The 19542-nt window shown below is 45.4% G+C and overlaps 1 protein-coding gene across 1 annotated transcript in view; it reads right to left on the bottom strand.

Annotated features, from left to right (window-relative positions):
- DGKI (diacylglycerol kinase iota) overlaps positions 1–19181 on the bottom strand; it is a 419283-nt gene extending 400102 nt beyond the window's left edge. Inside the window, 2 exon segments of the mRNA XM_072762958.1 lie at positions 18803–19096; positions 19098–19181. Coding sequence (XP_072619059.1) covers positions 18803–19096; positions 19098–19174 — 371 coding nt within the window. The 5' untranslated portion in view covers positions 19175–19181.
- Between the last annotated feature and the right edge of the window lie 361 nt (positions 19182–19542).

The raw sequence follows: 19542 nt of genomic DNA, 5'->3' as shown, positions 1-19542 counted from the left end.
AGACAGAGTTTTTAAATCTTGAAATCCTGAAATTAAGTTTGCAGGCTGTGTCCCCACATCAGACAGGTCATGTGGGCCTGCAGGCCCAAGATTACTACTACTCATCACTCTGGGTAGCCTTGAATCAAGCTCTACTCCCTCCCGCATGTTAATATTACTTTGATCTCCAACTTGTTCTCTCTTCTACCCAATTTTTTCTATTTTCCATTTATACAAGAAAAATGATGATTTTCCAAAATGCAGAGGGGGGCTAGCTCTGAAGCCTTGCAATGCAACGTACCTAACACAAAGAATGAACTGGGCATCGCCCTAATCCTTCAAGAGCCAGCATGAAAGCCACGGGACAGAATTGGTCACACTGACTTTCCACCGCAATGCTGCACTCCATTTACTGAAGATTAGGTCTGAAAAGAGTGTGCAGTTTGCAGCTGAAAGCAAATCTTTCCTGACTGCAAAATTATCTGTATTTCTATTAACTGGTCCAGCCAATCCCTATTCATGTAAGAGTGTTAGACAGTAACACAGTCCTCTGACAGTGAACAACGTTTAAGCTGCTCAACTACTATTTTCTAATAAGTTCAAAACACATATTTCTCTATTAATTTGTCCAGTGCTTTCTAGGGGGACCTTTCCACTTCATTAACAAAATTTCAATGACGATGTGATTTGGGGAGTTTCTCCAAACAGATTAGAAAGAAAAGTCCCAGGGGAGGTGAATTGGGGGATGGGCATTAAGGAGGGCACTTGTGACGAATCACTAAATTCTACCCCCCAAAGCTAGCACTGTACTGTATGTTAACTAGAATTTAAATAAAATCTTGAAAGGGAAAAAAAAAATTCCCAGTTCTAAGGCACCCTATCCTCTCAAACTTCCCCAGTGGTTACCTGGTTTGAACACCAAATCTAACCACTTATTTACACTTTATGGAAAAATGAGTTTCATGTTCAGGCTCTGAGTACATCTCACATTCTCCTTACTCAGTCTTTCTCAGATTCTCATGGATTTGAGATTCGCCCTTCTTCCTTGTGTCCTCCTTCCTCCTTTCTATTGTCCCACAGGCAGGAGAGGAGCATGGCTTTCAGCCACCATGGTCACTGCAGAGACAACAGAGATCTCCCTTCCCTCTTCATGCCCTGAAGGAGGGAGGGAAGCTCTTGTCCACCCTGGAAGGTTTCATGGCAGGGCAGGAGACAGGTGTCACTTCTGCAGCAATGACTACTGCAGTAATAATAGTGTCTCCAGAAAGAGGAATTAGAAATGGATCCAGGAAGAACAGAGACTTTCCCACATTTGGGTCCAGAGTGTCACCTCTCTGCCCTATCTTCAATGGCTCTCTGTTAACTACAAAATTCAAACCCTTCTGATGGCATGAAGGCTTTCTATCATGAGATTTAAGTTACCTTTCTTGCCTGACCTTTCATTATGTATCTCCCTACTCAAAGCAAAATTATCCCATAATTCACATGGCTGCTCCAGTACCTTATTCATTCCACCCACCAAGTCCTTTCTCATACAATCCCTCTGGCTGGCTTGTTTTCCATACCTGCCCTCCTTGCACCCTATCTCCCCTTTTTGGAATCCTACCAATCCTTCAAAGCCAATGTTTCAAGAAAACTCCCAAACATAACTAACTTCTCTCCCCTTCCCTTTGGTGCTTCTACAACCCAGAAATGACCATGTGTGTCACTTTATGCCTACTGTTTGTAGCTTTGTTCAAGCTGCTGATGCCTAAGAGGTACAGAATAGATAAAATTTCTAGTAAAGATCCTTCATGTGTGGATTTATAGGTAGTGGAGCCTGTTGAAAGCTTCCACTCCAAAAAAACTCAAATGGCTGATTTCAGGGGCTATTGAAAAGAGAGTAGAAGCAAATGGAATGTGTTCCAAAATTCTAGTTTGCCATTTGGAACTTAAAGGCATGTTTCCTCCATTGAATCCGGGGTATGAACAAATTCACTTAGCCATCCTCTCTTCATCTTGAAGGCATGCTTAACCATTATCTGCTCTAGAAGATCTTTTTTCCACTCTTGCATCTGATGTAGGCACCCTTCCGCTGGGGCCCCCAACCATCCCTCCATCTCTGTACTTATCACTATGTATTGCTACAGGTCAATCCCTGCTTCTCCCTCACTAGACTGTAAAAGCTAGATAACAGAATTTCTTCTCTTTTATTTCTAGCACTTAGCATAGTATTTGGCATACAGTAGGCACTCAACACATTTTTTGTTTCCCCAATAAGTTATAATCAGTTTAAATCACTTTAAGATAGAAATCATTTATTATTTAACTCTGGATTATTCAGCAAGGGCTTTGCATGAACAGCATGTGAGTATTCTATAACTATTCCTATAAGATGGGTGAGTTTTTGTCCAGACAACTGCTCGTGTTATTAAACATAGGTGAGAAAAACCCAATGATTCTCCCCTTGGTGCCTTTTTTTTTTTTTAGTACTTTTTCCTGATTTTCAATATCAAGACTTCAAAGAAAGCACTTGATGCGTGGGAGAGCCTCAGAGACCAGGGAGATTCATGTATTTCATTTCTCATGTCCTAAAGCTTCTCTTCTTTTCCATTTTTCATCATCCTCACAAATTATCTCACTCCCTTCAGCTGAGGATGCACATTACTCAGGTTATTTTTAGAACACCCTTGTGTGCAATATTGGCAGTTCAAAGCACCAGAGAGAATCCACACAAACACACAAGGATTCCCTGGGGTTTTTGCTTTGTCCTTGAAGCTCTTTTCATAGTCTCCTAAGGTCTTTCCTGTAAGAACCAGGTGAGCCACCTTAAAGGTTCAAGTTCATGCATTTACTTCCATGCCTATGTGGTGAATTTACAATAAATCCTTATTGAACGTGCTGAGAACTAGTGTTAAGAATGAAACAAGGAGCCTAATAAGCAATTTCTGTGATAGAACCTGAAGCTGCACATTCATATTCCAAGTTCACACTCTGCATGGTGGACCATGCCCCTTGCCAAATTTCAGGAATCTCCTGATGGGGAAGCAGTGATGCTCTTCACCCACCCTTCCCTTGGGCTCCAAATACAACACCTGTAGGCCAAGCTAGGTATTCTCGAGGGCAAAACAGCCAGTCCACCCAAAAGCCACAGAACTTGTTCCTGTCTGCACAGAGCTCTGCATATCTTGCAATTTACAGGAAGATGAAGCTTACAAAGGAAAGAGAAGACAAATTTCCTGTTCTTACCCTTACAGGGATTGGTTATCACTGGGGCGGGGGGCGGGGGATGGGAGGCGGGGAGGGATGTGACAAGCAACATGATGGAGAACACCAAGAATGACCTTCCCCTTTTCCCTGTCTTCAGTGCTCTCTTCTTCCTACTATACTTCTAAAGTATAACTTTGTAATTAGAGAACTAGATTTCTTCATTCAAGAACTATATTCAGTGTTGTCATTTAAGGATGACCGGCTAGCAGTTTCTAGAGGTTTGATCAATTAGTGTCTTGACATTAATCTCTCAAAGAAGCACTGTTCAATAGACCTGTCTTCAGTGATAAAAACGGTTTGTATCTGCGCTGTTCAATACAGTGCCTAGTAGTTACCATGGCTATGAACCACTTAATGTGTGGCTACTGTGACTGAGGAATTGGGTTCAAATTTAATGTATTAAATGACTTCTGATAGGCACATGTGGCTCGTGTCTACTGTACTGGGCAGCGCTCGTATCTGAAACAGTAGAAGGCTATCATCTAAATAAGTAATGTTTTTGGCCCCCAAATATAGGTTTAGTAAAAGCAGATGGATTTCTTTATAAGTTCTGCGTCAACACACTAAAAGAAAGTTCACCAAAACCTCAAAGACAAATAGCTTAAGCCACTTTTAGAAAGGTTGACCACAGGCATCTCTCCAACAGCAGCAGGGTCAAGGGGGAGGAGATGCAGGGCATAAGTCTGAAAAATAGAGGTAATAGTAAATAGTTCTTAAGAGTTTGACATTTCTTATTTAGGAAAGAAGGGAGAGAGGGATGGAAGGAGGGAGAGTGGGAGGGAAGGAGGAAGAAAAGGAAAGGGAATCCTGAACATTCTAGAAGTGCTTGGTGTCTGAAATAAATATGAAACATGCCAAATAAACATTTAGCCAAACTGAAATGACAAACCTTAAGTGAAATGGCTGCATCTTAAGCAAGACACCGGAAATTTCATGAGTAATTTGTCGAATTGGCAACCTGAATATTTGGCTTTTGGAGCAAGTTTTACAGCAGTTGGCCTGAACCCATGCTAATCCATATACTCACAGCAGCCTACCACCACAGCAGGGAAGTAAGTTCCTAGAGCCATGCCCATATACAGACGGGTTGTACCCTTTGCTAGGACACCTAGAGGAGGGGGGCAGGTAGAAGCTGAAACCCACCCTAAGTGCCACCTACCACCTGCAGAGCCTGGCTCTGGTGCTGAGAAAGAGCTCAGAAATAAGGGAGGCTTTTTATTAACTTGTCCACTTAGACTTGGAAACTGTTTCTAATTCAAACAAAGATACCACATGTGCTCGTGGTGGCCCTGGTTAGACCACATTTTTAGTTTACTGCTCAATTCTTATGAAGAAAGTCATGGAGAAACCAGTATGCTGTCAAATTAGGGACACACAGAACAGTGGCTTTGCAATCACCTTTAGATAAGGGAAAACTGAAGAATGAAAGTGGAGATGGTTTAGTCTAAAGAAACAGAGGGCTAAAGAGAAATATAATACCTGACTTCAAATACTTGAAGACCTACCATATAGCAAAATGGGGAGGGTTAATCTAAATGCCCCACCAGAAGGGCAAATGCAATGCCAGTAGGCAAAAAATAAAGGAGTCAGGGTTAGCCTCAACATGGAGGCAACATGGGATCATGGGGAAAATTGTATGCCTTGGGTGACCTAGAACTGAGTCTGAATCCTGATCCCATCAACTAATACTTCTTTGACGTGAAGCAAATTACTTCCCTCTGTGAGATTCAGTGTCCTCATTTGTAAAATAGAAATAGAAATAACTAATTCAGACAGTTGCTGTGATAATTAGATACAAGAACAACAAAACAGGAGGCACGAAGTACCTAAGTCATGCTAAATATCCATCAAATGGTAGTGCCTTATTTTTCCTTATAATGAATACTTTCCAACTATTAGACCTAAGCACAGTATAACACTCTCCCAGGTGTAGCCAAGAACACCTGACAGGGAAGACATTCACCAGCCCCTGCTGTGGACTATTTGCCAATTAACTCTTTATCAGCTAGGTTTTTTGGGGAGTTTTTTGGGGGGAGAAGGGGTTGTGTTTTTTGTTTGTTTTTGTTGTTGTTGTTGTTTTGCTTTTTTTACTTAAACAAAGAGGAAGTGCATTGATAAGATGTTGGATAGTTCACAATTTAATCGAAAGGCTGGGGGATCCATGCTTGGAATAGACAGCAGCAAGGGCAGAAGGAACTGTCCTACCGGGGAATTGCTAATGGATATGAACAAACTGTCACTTCCTCTGACAGCCTTTAAGAGGTCAAATCCAAAAGAGACCGAACTGTTCAAACTCAGGTCATATGCCCTAACATAGTGTCAGTTCAGTAAGACGAAGCCAGCGGTGACAGCTTCCAGAGACCTCAGTGGCCTCCATGGCTCAGAGCCGGGTACCTTGATGTACAACCCCAAGAGACTGCACACAATAGGGTAGAGGTGATTCCCAAGAAGAGAACAGGGTAGATCTATACATCTATACCGGGATATAGCACTGGCCAAGGAGGTCTCCTGACGCTGAAATCCTGGCTTCATTGCTTGCTAGCTGTGAGGTCCTGAGACGGTACTTCATTCCCCTGTGCCTCAGTTTCCTCTTCTGTCCAACTTTTTTTTTTTAAGATTTTATTTATTTATTCATAGACACACAGAGAGAGAGGCAGAGACACAGGCAGATGGAGAAGCGGGCTCCACACAGGGAACCCAACATGGGACTCGATCCCAGATCTCCAAGATCACACCCCAGGCTGCAGGCGGCGCCAAACCACTGCGCCACCCTTCTGTCCAACTTTAAATAGTAACAGCATCTACCTGATAGAGTCGTTGTAAGAATTAACTGGAATAAAGTATGCAAATCACTTAGCACGGTTCCTGGCACTTATAATAAGACCTCAGTAAATAAGATTATTGTGACTGGTAATATTACTATTAATAATGCTGAGGGTACACCACTGAGCACCTCTCGGAAGTGCTTTTTCTAGACATGGAAGCTTTTACTCCTCTGTGGCTTCATGCCAGGAGAGAAGTCAATGATTCCAGTCCTCTCCTTTCCAGCCCTCTAGACTTGATTTCTCCATGTAGATAATGGTTTCCTACAACACCAGACCTGCTTCACAAAAGCTGTTTTAAGCAATTGTAAAAAGTGCACAATGAAATATCTGAGAAGCACTAATTGCTGGGGAGATGCTAAAACCAACTATACTAATGAACCCACACCACAGTGGGAATAACCGATCACCATTTGTGGATTCATCCATGTATTATTTCTTCTGAACATTACTTTTAGTTCCTGGAAGAGACACTTTGCCATAAATGGGAGGGCAATTTACTGGAAGTTAAAGACCAGCTTCCAAGCATCCCATCTGCTCCCGGAAAGAGGTGTTTTCTCTCAAATGGCCTGGTGAGGGGGTCGGGGGAGCAGTGGTGTGCAGCACACTCTCAGGAAACAACAAAGTTTGCTCCCTTAACAGTTCCCATAAAGCAGTTCACTAAAGAAAATATATTTGTCTAGGCACACATAAATTTCACAACAGTCTGGATAACCTATAGCAGAGATGACAGAAATGCCTCGAAAAGCAGGGCCTTGGGCTTCCACACACAGATCATGCAGCCTTTAAGATTAATGATAGTGCAATCAAAAAAATATATCACCTGACAGCCCTGTAATTTGACAATCTCCTCTTTTACACACATAACTATAGAAGAATGACACACATTCATGTCTCAGATACATGCCTTCCCCTATACTCCTACCCTCTTCACTGATAAAACCGAACTCCAAGACTTATGCTAGCCGTGTGGTACTCTCTTTTATCTTCATTTTTAAAGCCTTCAGTTGCTAGCAAAATCTCAATACAATGAAATCTTGTCCACAATCCAACTCTCCACTGCAACCAAATTCTATTCTGTGCCATGTTACTTCAAAAACTTCGAATTCTAAATTATCCAGAACATTCCATTGAGATGTTCTCAGTTAATATCAAATATGGCCTCAAAAGCATACCTGCTTGGCTGTCATATTTTCTGGAGACACTTCCAAATCCTTAAAAGTGCAAGGAGCTTATGAATGCTGCACAACCTTAGTCACAGGTCACGAGAGTTTGGCTATTAGGTGATCAGCTATACAGAACGTTCTTCACACATTCAGCAAATGTGTTGAGGTGCCTACTTCTCCTCCTAAAATCATTGAGCCACAAGAGCATACGCTATATGGAGACGTGAAATGCACTTGCTGTAAAAATGAAATGCTATTCTTGGAATACCTATGTCATTACTTGAACTGAATCTCCTTTACAATGAAATGGCTGCTGCTTAGCAACTAATGCAAAGGAAGAGCCTGAATATTTCTTTTTTTTTCTCCCAGTAGAGGAGTGATAAACATATACCATCCCATCAGTGGTTTCACGTTTTTGAACCTACCAAAAAGAGTAATGAGATCAACAATGAGGTCATCCTCCTTGTCAATGTGATATGGATTTGATATGCCAGCCAGTGACTGATTTCAACTTTGCCCATTGTGATTAACAACTGAGATAAATTCAAGTAAATAAAATTAACAAAAGGGAGATGTTGCTATCAACCTACGCAGAGAATGGTGCATGGAAGCAGTGCCCTGAAATGAAAAGAATGTGGGACTTCAAATCCAAAAACTAGCCTAAGCCTGGAAGTGCCCCTTACTAGCCCATCACTTAGTGGTCATGCCTGTTTCCCGAAATATGCAATGGCCATAAAACCAGTACCTACCCCACCTGTTGCCTAAGATCGTTCTGAGGGTAAAATTAGATCAAGTACACGAAAGCAGTTTATAAATGGTAAAGCCCTAAAAGTGCCACACACATCTTTATTATAAGTACTTAAATTTAGTCAGTATTAACAGTGTAAGAAATCTCCAGAAATCTGTCTTTTAAAAAAAAAATCCCTTAGATTTTGTTATAATTCCACACTGGCTCATAGAAAGCTTCTGTTTTAATCTTTAAATAGCTTTGTCGTTTATTTTTGAACTAGAGATTTATTTCGCTAAGAAATTCTGAAGGTTTTCTTCAAATGGGAAAGAATGACTCAGGTTTTTAAAATCATCCTTTGGAACTTTCTAGGTGACTATAACGGTGCACATGCATACACTTATGAATTCTGAAGGGTGTTGTTATGAATTAACTTATACTGCAAGTACTTATAGCCTGAATAGGCCCTCCCGTTAAAGGTGAAGACTCAGCTCTCCTGGGAATACTTATTAATATTTATTATTACTTATTGATACTTATTAATACTTATTAAAAAATAAAAAATCAAATTGGTGCTTAATGGACCATTTCAATCACAAAAGGTACACATAAATCAGTGCTAACTTCTTCACTGGACCCCAAGCCACCGTACCATTAACCACTCCTCTCAAGTTCCACTCTGCTTCCAATAGATCACAAAGTCTCGTAGCGGAAGCAGCATTTGAAGGAGCGGGCTGTAATCCCTGCAAATCATTTCTCTGCCCCAGGAACCTGGATCTATTTCCCCATCTCATGCAATGGAAAATTCATACAGTTTTAGAAAGAGCCACCCAGGAAAGCTCAATGTTGGCCTGCCTACAGTTCCGGGTAGCACGGGGCTATTCCCAAAGCAGAGTCCATGCTGGGACAGGAAAGGAACTCTTGCTCTGCCAGCCAATCAACCTGTCTCTATGTCCTGCGTCAGGACTGGCTGGACCCACCTAAATGATGGGTCCGTGGATCTCTCCTCTCAGGGGATGTTAGTCCAATAAACCACCAGATGGTGGAACTGGGGCTATTTGCACACATTGAGAGTGGGAAAGGGTGAAAGAAGAACCAAGGTGCAAAGCTGCCTTAAGAGAGCAGTGGGCAGCCACGGGCATGGATTTTACATCTGCCATTTCACTGGCTTTGTGACCTCAGGCAAGTTGCTTAAACTCGGAGCCTCAGTACCCTTGTCTGTCAAATGGAAGTAGTAACAGTCCCGACTTGATTGAGGCTGAAAGGAAACGCTACCTATAAAGTGTTCAGAAGCTCTTGGCACAGAGTAAACATTTAGCAAAATCAGGACCTTATACTGATTAATATTCACAAGTAGGTAGTTAAGTAAATTAACACTTACAGTCCACATCTCAACCCTAAGAAGAGATTGTTTCTTCTCTTAGCTGCGCTGCACAAAGACTTTGGAAATATGTGGGCTGTCTCTGCTGCCTTGGGGAATGGTCTGTCAGCGGCCACTGGGAAGGGCAAGAACAACTGGTTTCCATTGGACTTTGGCCACTGTGAGAAAAGGTGGTGTAGACCAGGAAGGTTCAGAGGCCCCATGGGTTTTCACTCTGCCAGGGAAGATCATGCTCTGAGGCTTCTAGGGTTCAAGGTTTTTGCACTTCCTGTCTTACTTTAGACGCTGAGGACAGTGCTTCAATTGGAGAGAGACAAAAATATGCTATAGCTTAGTCTTTGCATTGAGAGGGGGCCAATTTAAAAGGAAGAAACCGTTTTAAACCGGGCTCTTTTCTCCAAAACCCCTACAGGGAATGCTCTCTGTCTCAGAGAGAGATTGCCTCACACCCGGTTACCTACCTAAGGACAGTGATGAGAACACAGTCCTTTCGGCTTGAAGAATGCTCCAGAAGTTTGTCTCAAAAGTCATATGTGGAACCCTTCCCAACCGCTTCTGCATAAGCTTATATATAGCCCCTTTCATCTTTAAACAAATTACTTTCAAGTGTTTTTAAAACAAAAATGTATTTTTTCCATAGAATTTTTGACATATTTCTGGTATACAAAGGAATGACACATTTTAAAAATGTACTTTGAACTTTTCAAGGAGTCTCTTTTCTGGCTATTTCCTGAAAATCTGCATGATAACACAAAAGCAACCAAACTACCTTTCCTTTGCCTTTTGTAGAAAAAAAAAAAATGAATTAACTTCCTCAGTACTATTCCACGGTCTTGAGCCAGTTTTATTTGTTCAACAAATATTTAATAATCACCTACAATTTTAAAAAGTAAATTCTGTTGTTTGGCCTGGTTGGGAAAACTGATAGAACATCCCAGAAGGCTGAGCCTTCCATTTCTGAAATAATCCAGGCCAGGTAGCGTCTGGGAAGCTTTTTCTCTGATTGCCGGGACAGGGCGGCAGGCCATTGTCTGGACACACAAAGCAGACATCATCGAGCCAGGCCAGAAGAGAAATGACCTCTGTCCTGGAGTCCTTGGTGACAACTCTATTTCTAGTACCTCTGTCTTTATCTGTGTATCTATTCCTGACACTTGAAGCTCTGAGACCCCTGTTATCCAATACTTCCATGCGTGACTTCCTGCTCCCAAATGACTGGTCTGGGGGTGTGGGCCACTGCTGCTTGGCACATTGACCATGCGCATCATCTCTGACCTTGGCTTCCTGCCTACGCCAGTTTCCACAGCACTTAGGGGCAACTTGATCCTCTTCACACGCTCTAGTAAGAGTCAACTAATTTTTAGTATGTTGTGAAAGCAAAAGTGCATATCCTATACCTCGGTGAATGCCAAAACCTTTAAGTTTCCTAAGTATAGAGCTATCTTATTTTCATATTCTCTGAATAATTTGATTGCTAGCTACTGACATGTGACTCATGTTCAACATTTTGAAGAATAATCACCAAGTTTCCTTAGCTGGACATAAGTATGAAAGACACCACTCCAACACTCGTAGCACTTACTTTGTGGAGGAAGCATTACAGGTATCAACCTTCAACCAATTCCACGGGCTGGGGTACTACCATCAGGCGTACTATTTCATCAGTGAGGCAATAAAGGCACAGAGAGATTAAGTAACTTGCCTGAGGTCACCCAGCAGACAGAGATGGATGGAGAACCAAACGCGGTGGTAGGGCTCTAGAGTCAGGGCTGTTAACCACAATCCCACCCGTGTCTCATGACATTAGAGAGTAATTATAATGAGACTGGGTTGCAGTTGAGTTCTTACTGCTTTAAGCTTTGATTTTTCCCCACTCCATCCAGCAAGCCAGACCATTAATGTGATAGCTCAAATGACAATTGGTTCTTATCAGAGCATTATTTATGAATCTGCAAATTTAACAGCAAATCTCCACTTGAGTAGAATGCATGGAGGTTAAGGACTACAGAAGTCCCTGTCAGAAAGCTGTTGTCTGTAAAAACAAAACAAAACAAAACTGAAAACAGTATTTACTCCATTTCAAAGGCTCACAAAACCTCAGGGCTGGAAGGGAAGGAGTTGAACATTCATCTGCGAAGACCCTTCTTCCCACCCCTACCCAACCTCAGCCAGTGCACACACATCTGACTATCCGATTTCCTCTAAGGGAACAGAGCAATGCTCATGCCACGTCCCCTTGAGCCCCATGGGTGTCCGAACACTCACCACCATCCTTCAAAGGTGGTAAATGTACGTGGCTAAAAGGTAGCTAACACTTTTTTGAAGGATGTCTTATGAAGCTAGTGAAAAACAAAAAAAAGCTCAGCGTCACTACGTTGACAAAGAAACTCTTCCTCTTAAAAAAAAAAAAAGATTTTATTTATTTATTCATGAGGGATACACAGAGAGAGGCAGAGACACAGGCGGAGGAAGAAGCAGGCTCCATGCAGGGAGCCCAGTGCGGGACTCGATCCCAGGACCCTGGGATCACGACCTGAGCCAAAGGCAGATGCTCAACCACTGAGTCACCCAGGTGCCCCAAGAAATTCTTCCTAAAATAACCTTCCCACCCAACTCAAGCGGGTGACCTGCGAAGGGAGAGTGAGGTGATGGGGAGCAGAGGCCCTGGAAGGCAGGACCTGGGCTGGTGGACAGCAGGACAGGTTCCAGGAACGGGAGGGGCGGGGGGAGAGGTAGAGAGCCATCTTCCTGCAGCTCTAAATTCTAATCATGGAGTGGGAGTGGGGGGGAGTCAATGGGAATATTCCCCGAGGAGGAAATCAATGATGCCCCCTTAGAAAGGAATGTGACAGACAGAAAGGAGAGCCTGAGAGCTAATTAGTGCTACTCAGAAGGCAAATTAAGGCCTTTTCTTTGACAAGCCGCAAATAGCTGGTTGATTCGGAGCCTGCCACCCCTCTCCAGCCTCCAACAGCTGGCTAAACGGCCGATGCAGGTACTTACTCACGCAGGAAGAGGGCCACAGAAACACAGCTCCGGGCTGTCGGACAAAGTGTAAATGAGAAGAAGACCAACCTTTCTTTTGGTCGAAAGGCAAATTGCAGCGGAGATGGACAGGGAATGGGAAGAGTAGTCATTTATTTAAAGAAGGCAATTAAATTCATTCATCCAATAAATATTTATCCAACACCTACTGAGTAATAAGAACAGGATTCAGAAATTCAACTGATAAGGTGCAATTTGCATCTTCAAAGGAGCTAACAACTTAGCGGGGAATAATAACTGGAAAAGTTAACTCTGCAAGGCGCTGTGCTGAGTCCTTTGCATAAAGCAACCCATGCAATTCTCATCACAAACCTCTAAGGTAGGCATCACTATTACCCCCATTTTAGAGATGAATATGTGGGGTCACATGACATGCCCAAGACCAGCTAGAAGATGCCAGGTTCAAACCCCAGTCGAATTCTCACACCCGAAGATCACAGGGTAGTCCTAACACAGCTTTTTGGAAGTGCCACGTTGAGGACACAGGAAGACCCACCACCTGTCACAGAAAGTGGACACTTTGGAACTTAACCCTCAGGAGCAGTTTGCCTGGTGAACAAGCCAGAGAGGAATTATGGGGGCATTCTGTGCAAGCAGACGTTTTTTGGCATTTTAACTTCTTTAATCTTCTTCTACATTGCTTTGGTTTGTTATGCCTTGCAATAAGCATAACATTCCAACCAGTTCAAACAATTACAACAGTTCAAATAGTTCCAGCCAGTTCAAACAATTTGAAATTAGTCCATTTTTATAGTTATTTCATGCAAATTAAATTTCCAAGGATAAAAAAGAACCTGCAGTTTAGACGTTTTTTGCTCCTTACCTTGGTCCCTCAGTTATCCACCATTGATGTGGAGCAACTGTTGTCCTAAAACTAAAATTAGAGGGTCTTAGCGAAAGTAATTAGGATTGGTGTTATCAACATATACCCAAGTCAGAAAGTAAATGTCATGTCAGCCACTAGGCAATGGTCCTTCTAGATACTTCCAGCTTCACACAGTTCTGAGCCCCCTTCAAGAACAACTCAGGGTTGCCTAAAAGATGTGTATCCCATAACCCAGCCCCATCGGACAGGGAAGGTGTAGCCAGCCTCACTGGGAGTCCTCATTTTCTCTATTAGAGAGGCTGAAATGTTCCAAAGAGCTACCTCTACTCTAATTAAAGTTGACCCTATGACGCAATGACGTTGTTGCCACAGCAGAAACAAACACCAGCAAAACCCCCTCCAACTTCTCCTCCCCCTGACGCCACAGGATCCAATGCTGTCACCCTACCATGTAAAAAGCAAGCCTCTGAAAAATCAACTAGAGCAGATTGAGTACTCTGAACAATGGTTACAGTGCAATCCTGCCCAGTTGGTGTCCTGAATGAGGACGTCTACACTTAGCCAAGTCTTTTTTTTTTTTTTAATTTTTATTTATTTACGATAGTCACACAGAGAGAAAGAGAGAGAGGGAGGCAGAGACATAGGCAGAGGGAGAAGCAGGCTCCATGCACCGGGAGCCCGACGTGGGATTCGATCCTGGGTCTACCGCTGCACCACCCAGGGATCCCCACTTAGCCAAGTCTTAAGGAATTATTCAGGAAGGAAACATTAAATTAGAATTGAAGTTTTCATCTGATCCTGAAGGCTCTAGATAGTGAGCAAATGTATGAAACATAAAATAAGCAAAATTGATTTACAAAGGAGGATGCTGCATACTGATATTCAGGAGAAAACTTTGCCCGCACACGATTGATTCTTGTGCAAGGAAAAACAGAGTCCATGCTGTCCTATTTGGCTTTCTACATTCCACTGGCCTTTCCTATAATCATACAATCTTTCCTTTGCAGGAAAAAAAACAAGAATGGAAATACTATGTTCTTGTCAACCTGTAAAGAATAACAAATCATTTTTTGCCAAGTTGTCTAACCTAAGGACTTTAATAGTTCCTGCTAGTTACTTCTGTATCATACCAAAATCCCCCTCTAAGGAGGGTTTGGCAGGACTGTCCCGGAGCATAAGTCAGGAAGCTGAAGCATACCATCAACATCTTAAACATAATGGTAGCTGCCCAGGCCTTCTTACAAGTGAAATCATACCTCATTATTTATTTTGGGCTGCCCAAGGACGCACACACAGGCCAGTTGTTCACTGGACCTAGGTTCACCTACACAACATCTGTGTAATTTTTATTCAAAGGCATGTAAAACTCTAACAGGGGCATCTTCATGATTATGGCAGGTGTCACGTAGGTGGTTTTGTTCTAAGAAGCAAAACTAATACATGTTTCGGTGACCATGGGTTTATATTCATTTTTATTCTGACATAGTAAGGGAATTATTTATATTCTTTTTTTAAGATTTTATTTATTTATTCATGAGAGACACAAAGAGAGAGAGAGAGGCAGAGACACAGCAGACGGAGGGAGAAGCAGGCTCCATACAGCGAGCCTGACGTGGGACTCAACCCTGGGTCTCCAGGATCACGCCGTGGGCTGAAGGCAGCGCTAAACCACTGAGCCACCCGGCTGCCCTATATTCATTTTTATTTTTGACATAGTAGAGGAACTCCTTAAATTTATATGGCTAAAGGGAGATGACCCAGAGTGAGTAAGAGATAATATATAATGACCTGTGACCTATTACAAAGGAGGTGAACAACAGCTCACATCGCACACATACACACACACACACATATATATGCTTGCACACTCGTGGAGAGGCTTCCAACCCGAAGTGAATGTTGAGGGAAGCAGAACATGGTTTAAAGGGAGCGCCCGAGTGAAATAAGTCAATCGGAAAAGGACAAACATTATATGGTCTCATTCATTTGGGGAATATAAAAATTAGTGGAAGGGAATAAAGGGAAAGGAGAGGAAAATGAGTGAAAATATCAGTGAGGGTGACAAAGCATGAGAGACACCTAACTCTGGGAAATGAACAAGGGGTAGTGGAAGGGTAGGTGGGCGGGGGGTTGGGGTGACTGGGTGATAGGCACTGAGGTGGGCACTTGGCGGGATGAGCACTGGGTGTTATGCTATATGTTGGCAAACTGAACTCCAATAAAAAAATTTTAAAAAGAATAAATAAAGGGAGCACCCTTTAGAGTCAGATCTTGGTTTGCAATCTGCCTCCTACTCAAGTCCTATCCCTCAAGTTCATTGTCTGTAGAATGAATAGAATAGAAATATATAGAAATAACCATAACCACACATAAGACCATCATGACAAGTAAACAGGATGGCATATGCAGTGCCTGGTACGAGGAACATCAGCTACCCTCTCCTTCCCCTCCCCTGTGGATTTCTGAAATAATTTTTTTTTTTACTAACTTAAATGGGAATTCTTACAGCAGTTTTAAAAAAAACCCAGTTCCTACACATTATATAGTCGTTGGCACATATGTATCATGTTGCAGCACCATAATTTGCAAAGAAAAAGGAAGTAGTAATTTTAAGAGAAAAGTACCAGCTCACTTGCACTGCCTTCTAAAACCTTTAGCTTTACAGTCTACAGAGACTATTTGCTCTAGGGGAGCAGAATCTGAAATAAAGGAAAACTCTTCATGGGAAAAATGGCTCCCCCCCCCCAAAAAAAAAGCCAAGAAAGAAAAGATAATGAGGGGAAATCTAGAGGTATATAAAGAGTTTATTTTACTTAACAAAGTAAAAGTCAGGCAAAATGAATAATCTGCCTCCAGAAATGGTTATTTAAAGGCTTTTTGTAAAGGGCTCCAGTTCCTAAAAAGACAGGAGTCACTGCATATGCCCACCCACTCCTCATTTATTTTTAAAATCTAGCTTATATGTTCCTTAGCAACAGAAGGAGCAGATGAGACCCCCCTACACACACGCACACGCACACCCTCTCCCAAAGTCCCCTTCTTCTTTCCTGTCAAGTGTCATTCTGCAAATTCCCATGTTCTCCAAAAGATATTTTTTACCTACCTGCAAGGCTCCTCTTCCCCCCCACCTCACACGACCCCCCTTACACAAATGGCCAGGCTTCCCCCACCAACCGACCCCTTCACTCAGGCTCCATCCCCTGATGTACTCCCAACCTGTCTCCACAAACACCCACCCCACCAGTCGCTGTCCTCGGGTGCCCCCGGGAGTGAGGCGGCGTGGGCCTCACAGAGGGGCCAGGGCCCAACTCCAGCCAGAGCTGTACTTTCTTTACAGACTACCTGTTAACCCACCAGCAAAATGGTCAGGCCCAGCTACACCTGAATCCAGCAGGAACAGCTGCCATGCGAGTGGGGAGGTCACTCACCCTGACTCTAAAAAAGATAATAATAGTAATCAAACGGGTGACCCAGGACAAACATGAGCCAGATGGAATCACCTATGTCTTCGCTGTCTTTCCTCTGACTTTGGGACTCCCTGGCCTTGTTTGGCTGGGCACCCGTTTATGAGCTCAAAGATCAATTGTTTAGCCTTTGGGCAAAAAATAGGGCAGCAATCCTCAGATATTAATGTGCTTAAGCATTGCCTCAGGAGGCTGTTAAAGATTCCCACCCACGGACTGTTTGATTTTGTAAGTCCGGGGTGGCAGGCCTTTTTAACCAGCCCCCTGAGGTGATGCTGAAGCAGGTGGTTCCATGAATTGGAGATTGTAAAGCTTTATTTGAAAGGAAATGTTCACAAAGTGGGATCCACCTCGATGGATTGGAAGGCAGATGCCGTATTCTTAGTACTTTACAGAAAAATTCTGTGTCCATGTCTATGTTTGTGTGTGCACACGCTCACACATGCATGCGTGGGCGTGCAATCCAGAAAGCCATGCCCCACTCACACAGTGCCCAGGTCCAGGAGAGAGCCTCAGGGAATGACCCAAGAGGCACGCTGAAATGATTTCCCTTGCAAACTCTGGCCTCAGAGCCCTACCCACTGTCGCCAGGAGTCCAATGAGTACCAGTAACGCAGGAGAGTTTCTCAGCTCAGGAGCCCAGACCCACAATGTGCGTAATGTAATCAACCCCCCCCCCCAAACCCACAGCTCCCAAATTAGACTGGATGTGGTCCCTGTTCCCCTAAGGGCTGGGCAGGCCATCATCACTAGGAAGTAGAACTGCCTGTGTCCTAGCATACCTCCCTAGAGCTACCCCACTCTCCAGCACCTATTTTTAGAAACCAAAAAATATAAAGAGAAAGATTCATTTGATCCTGATCTATGTGAGTAACTAAAAGAGCAAGTTAAGTGGGAAACTCCCTCAGTGCACAGTGAACAAAATGCACGCAGGGGATGCGGGAGCCACAGCCTCACCAGCAAGACCGATTCCGAGTCATCAGAAGCCAACCAACACTTAGAGACACGGGGCCCATGCCCTAGTGACTGGGGCCTCGAGTCCAGGCAATGCCTACGGGGATCCCAAAGATTCACACACATGCCCCCATAAACACAACACACGCCCTCACAAACCCACACACCTCTGTCATCTGCTTTTGCTTACATAACAGCACATGGTGTGGCAGGCTTAATACTTTATATGGGTTTCTGGAAAGGACTGCCGGCTCAAAGGAGTCAGGTCACACTAATGTTTTTTACTGACCCCTTTTCAGGAAATGCTCAGAGCCCAGCAAGTGCAAATGTTTGTAATTCTATGCTTAGTTATTGCCTTGACTTTAAAACTAACCCAGCAGTAAGGGGAGAGTCTCTGAAACTCTCGGAACCTCTCAAAAGCTTTCTTCTTGCCTGAGGATGCCGGTGGGGAGGTGGAGCAGAGAACGTACTGAATCCTCATTTCTCACGTTTCCATACTGAAACACTTTGGGGTCATCTCTTATGATAACTTGGTGGCCCTTTATCCTACACTGTCCTTGTCTCTCAGTTGCATCCGTCCTCAGGGGCAAGCATGGTCCCATTGTGGCACTCACCCCGGACCGGCCTGCGGGTTCCCCGCCTCCTGGTGCTGGGCACCCCCCACCCTCCACTGGGGGGAGAGGGAGAGAGCACGGGTATGGGTAACCCCCTCCCCAGGTGGCCACCCACAGACTTCCCTGTACATCGACCCTTCCCTGATGGGAGATTTCAGGGCAGGGCCAACTTCCCCAAGGATTTCTCGCCAGTGCCAGTGCGGTGCTGTTCCTTCCTGTCTGTAGGGCGACTACCGAGTTGGTGCCAAAGGTTCATCCAAGGAAATCCAGGAGGTAGGGGGAGTGGCCACAGATGACACCGGCTTAGGGACAACTTTGAGGACTTCTCTCGGGGAAACTGAGCCCCGCTCGGGTGCACACGCATGACGGTGGCTGCCGTGACCTCAGGGACCCAGTCCTCTGTCCTGTTCCAGAGGGAGACCGGGCGCTGGGAGGAGACGAGGCTGCATGTCCCCGCCAGGGGGAGAGAGGAGAGGTACCCAGGAGCCGGGCGCCCCCAGGTGGGCGGGAGCGCGGGGTGGGGGGGGGGGGGCAGAGCTCTCCGCCCGGCGCCGCACCTGGGCAGCCGCGCCTACCTGTACGACACCTGCTTCCGGAAAGTTAAGTTCCGCAGCTTCTCCTCCAGCGCCTCGTCCTTCTCCTTCGGGCCGCCGGCCGCGGGCTCCTCCAGGGCGGCGGCCCCCAGCGCCGCCGCTGCCCCCGCGCCCCGCGGCTCCGCGCCGCCCTCGGCGCCCAGGCAGCAGCTCCCCCCGCCGCCGCCGCCGCCGCCCGGCGCGCCCTTGTCCTCTCCCGCCGCGGAGCCGGGGTTCATGGCGACCGCTGCGGCGGCCGCGGACCGGGCCGAGGCGGCGGCGTCGCGGGGGCCGGGCCGCCTCTGCGGGGGAGCGAGCGGCTCCGCGCGCCGCTGGCAGGGGCGGCAAATGGCAGCCCCTTCCCGCAGCATCCATCCGCGGCTGCACCGCACCGGGGCATTGTGGGAAACTCCGTGCTCCACGCCCCCTCCCCGACCAATCAGAGGCCGCCTCCCCGCCCCCCGCGGCCAACCCGCGCCCGCCGCGCCCGCCGCGCCCGCCCCGCCGCCCTCTCCCTGAATCGGGGGCGCGAGCCGGAGCTGCCCGCGGGCTCTGCCCCGGGGCGCGGGGCTGGGAGGGGAGGCCGGGCCGGGCCGGGGCGGGGCGGGGGCGGGGGCGGGGGCGGGGGCGCCCCGGTCGGTGTCGGTGTCGGTGTCGGTGTCGGTGTCGGTGCACGGGAGGCTGCGGCCGCCCGCAGCTCGGGGGTGGGGGGTGGGGGGGAGCGGTGCCGTGCGGACCCGGAG

This window comes from Vulpes vulpes, chromosome 7 (assembly GCF_048418805.1).
Source record: "Vulpes vulpes isolate BD-2025 chromosome 7, VulVul3, whole genome shotgun sequence".
Lineage (NCBI taxonomy): Eukaryota > Metazoa > Chordata > Mammalia > Carnivora > Canidae > Vulpes > Vulpes vulpes.
Note: the sequence above shows the minus strand (reverse complement) of the source record. Positions and strands in the feature narration are given on the sequence as shown.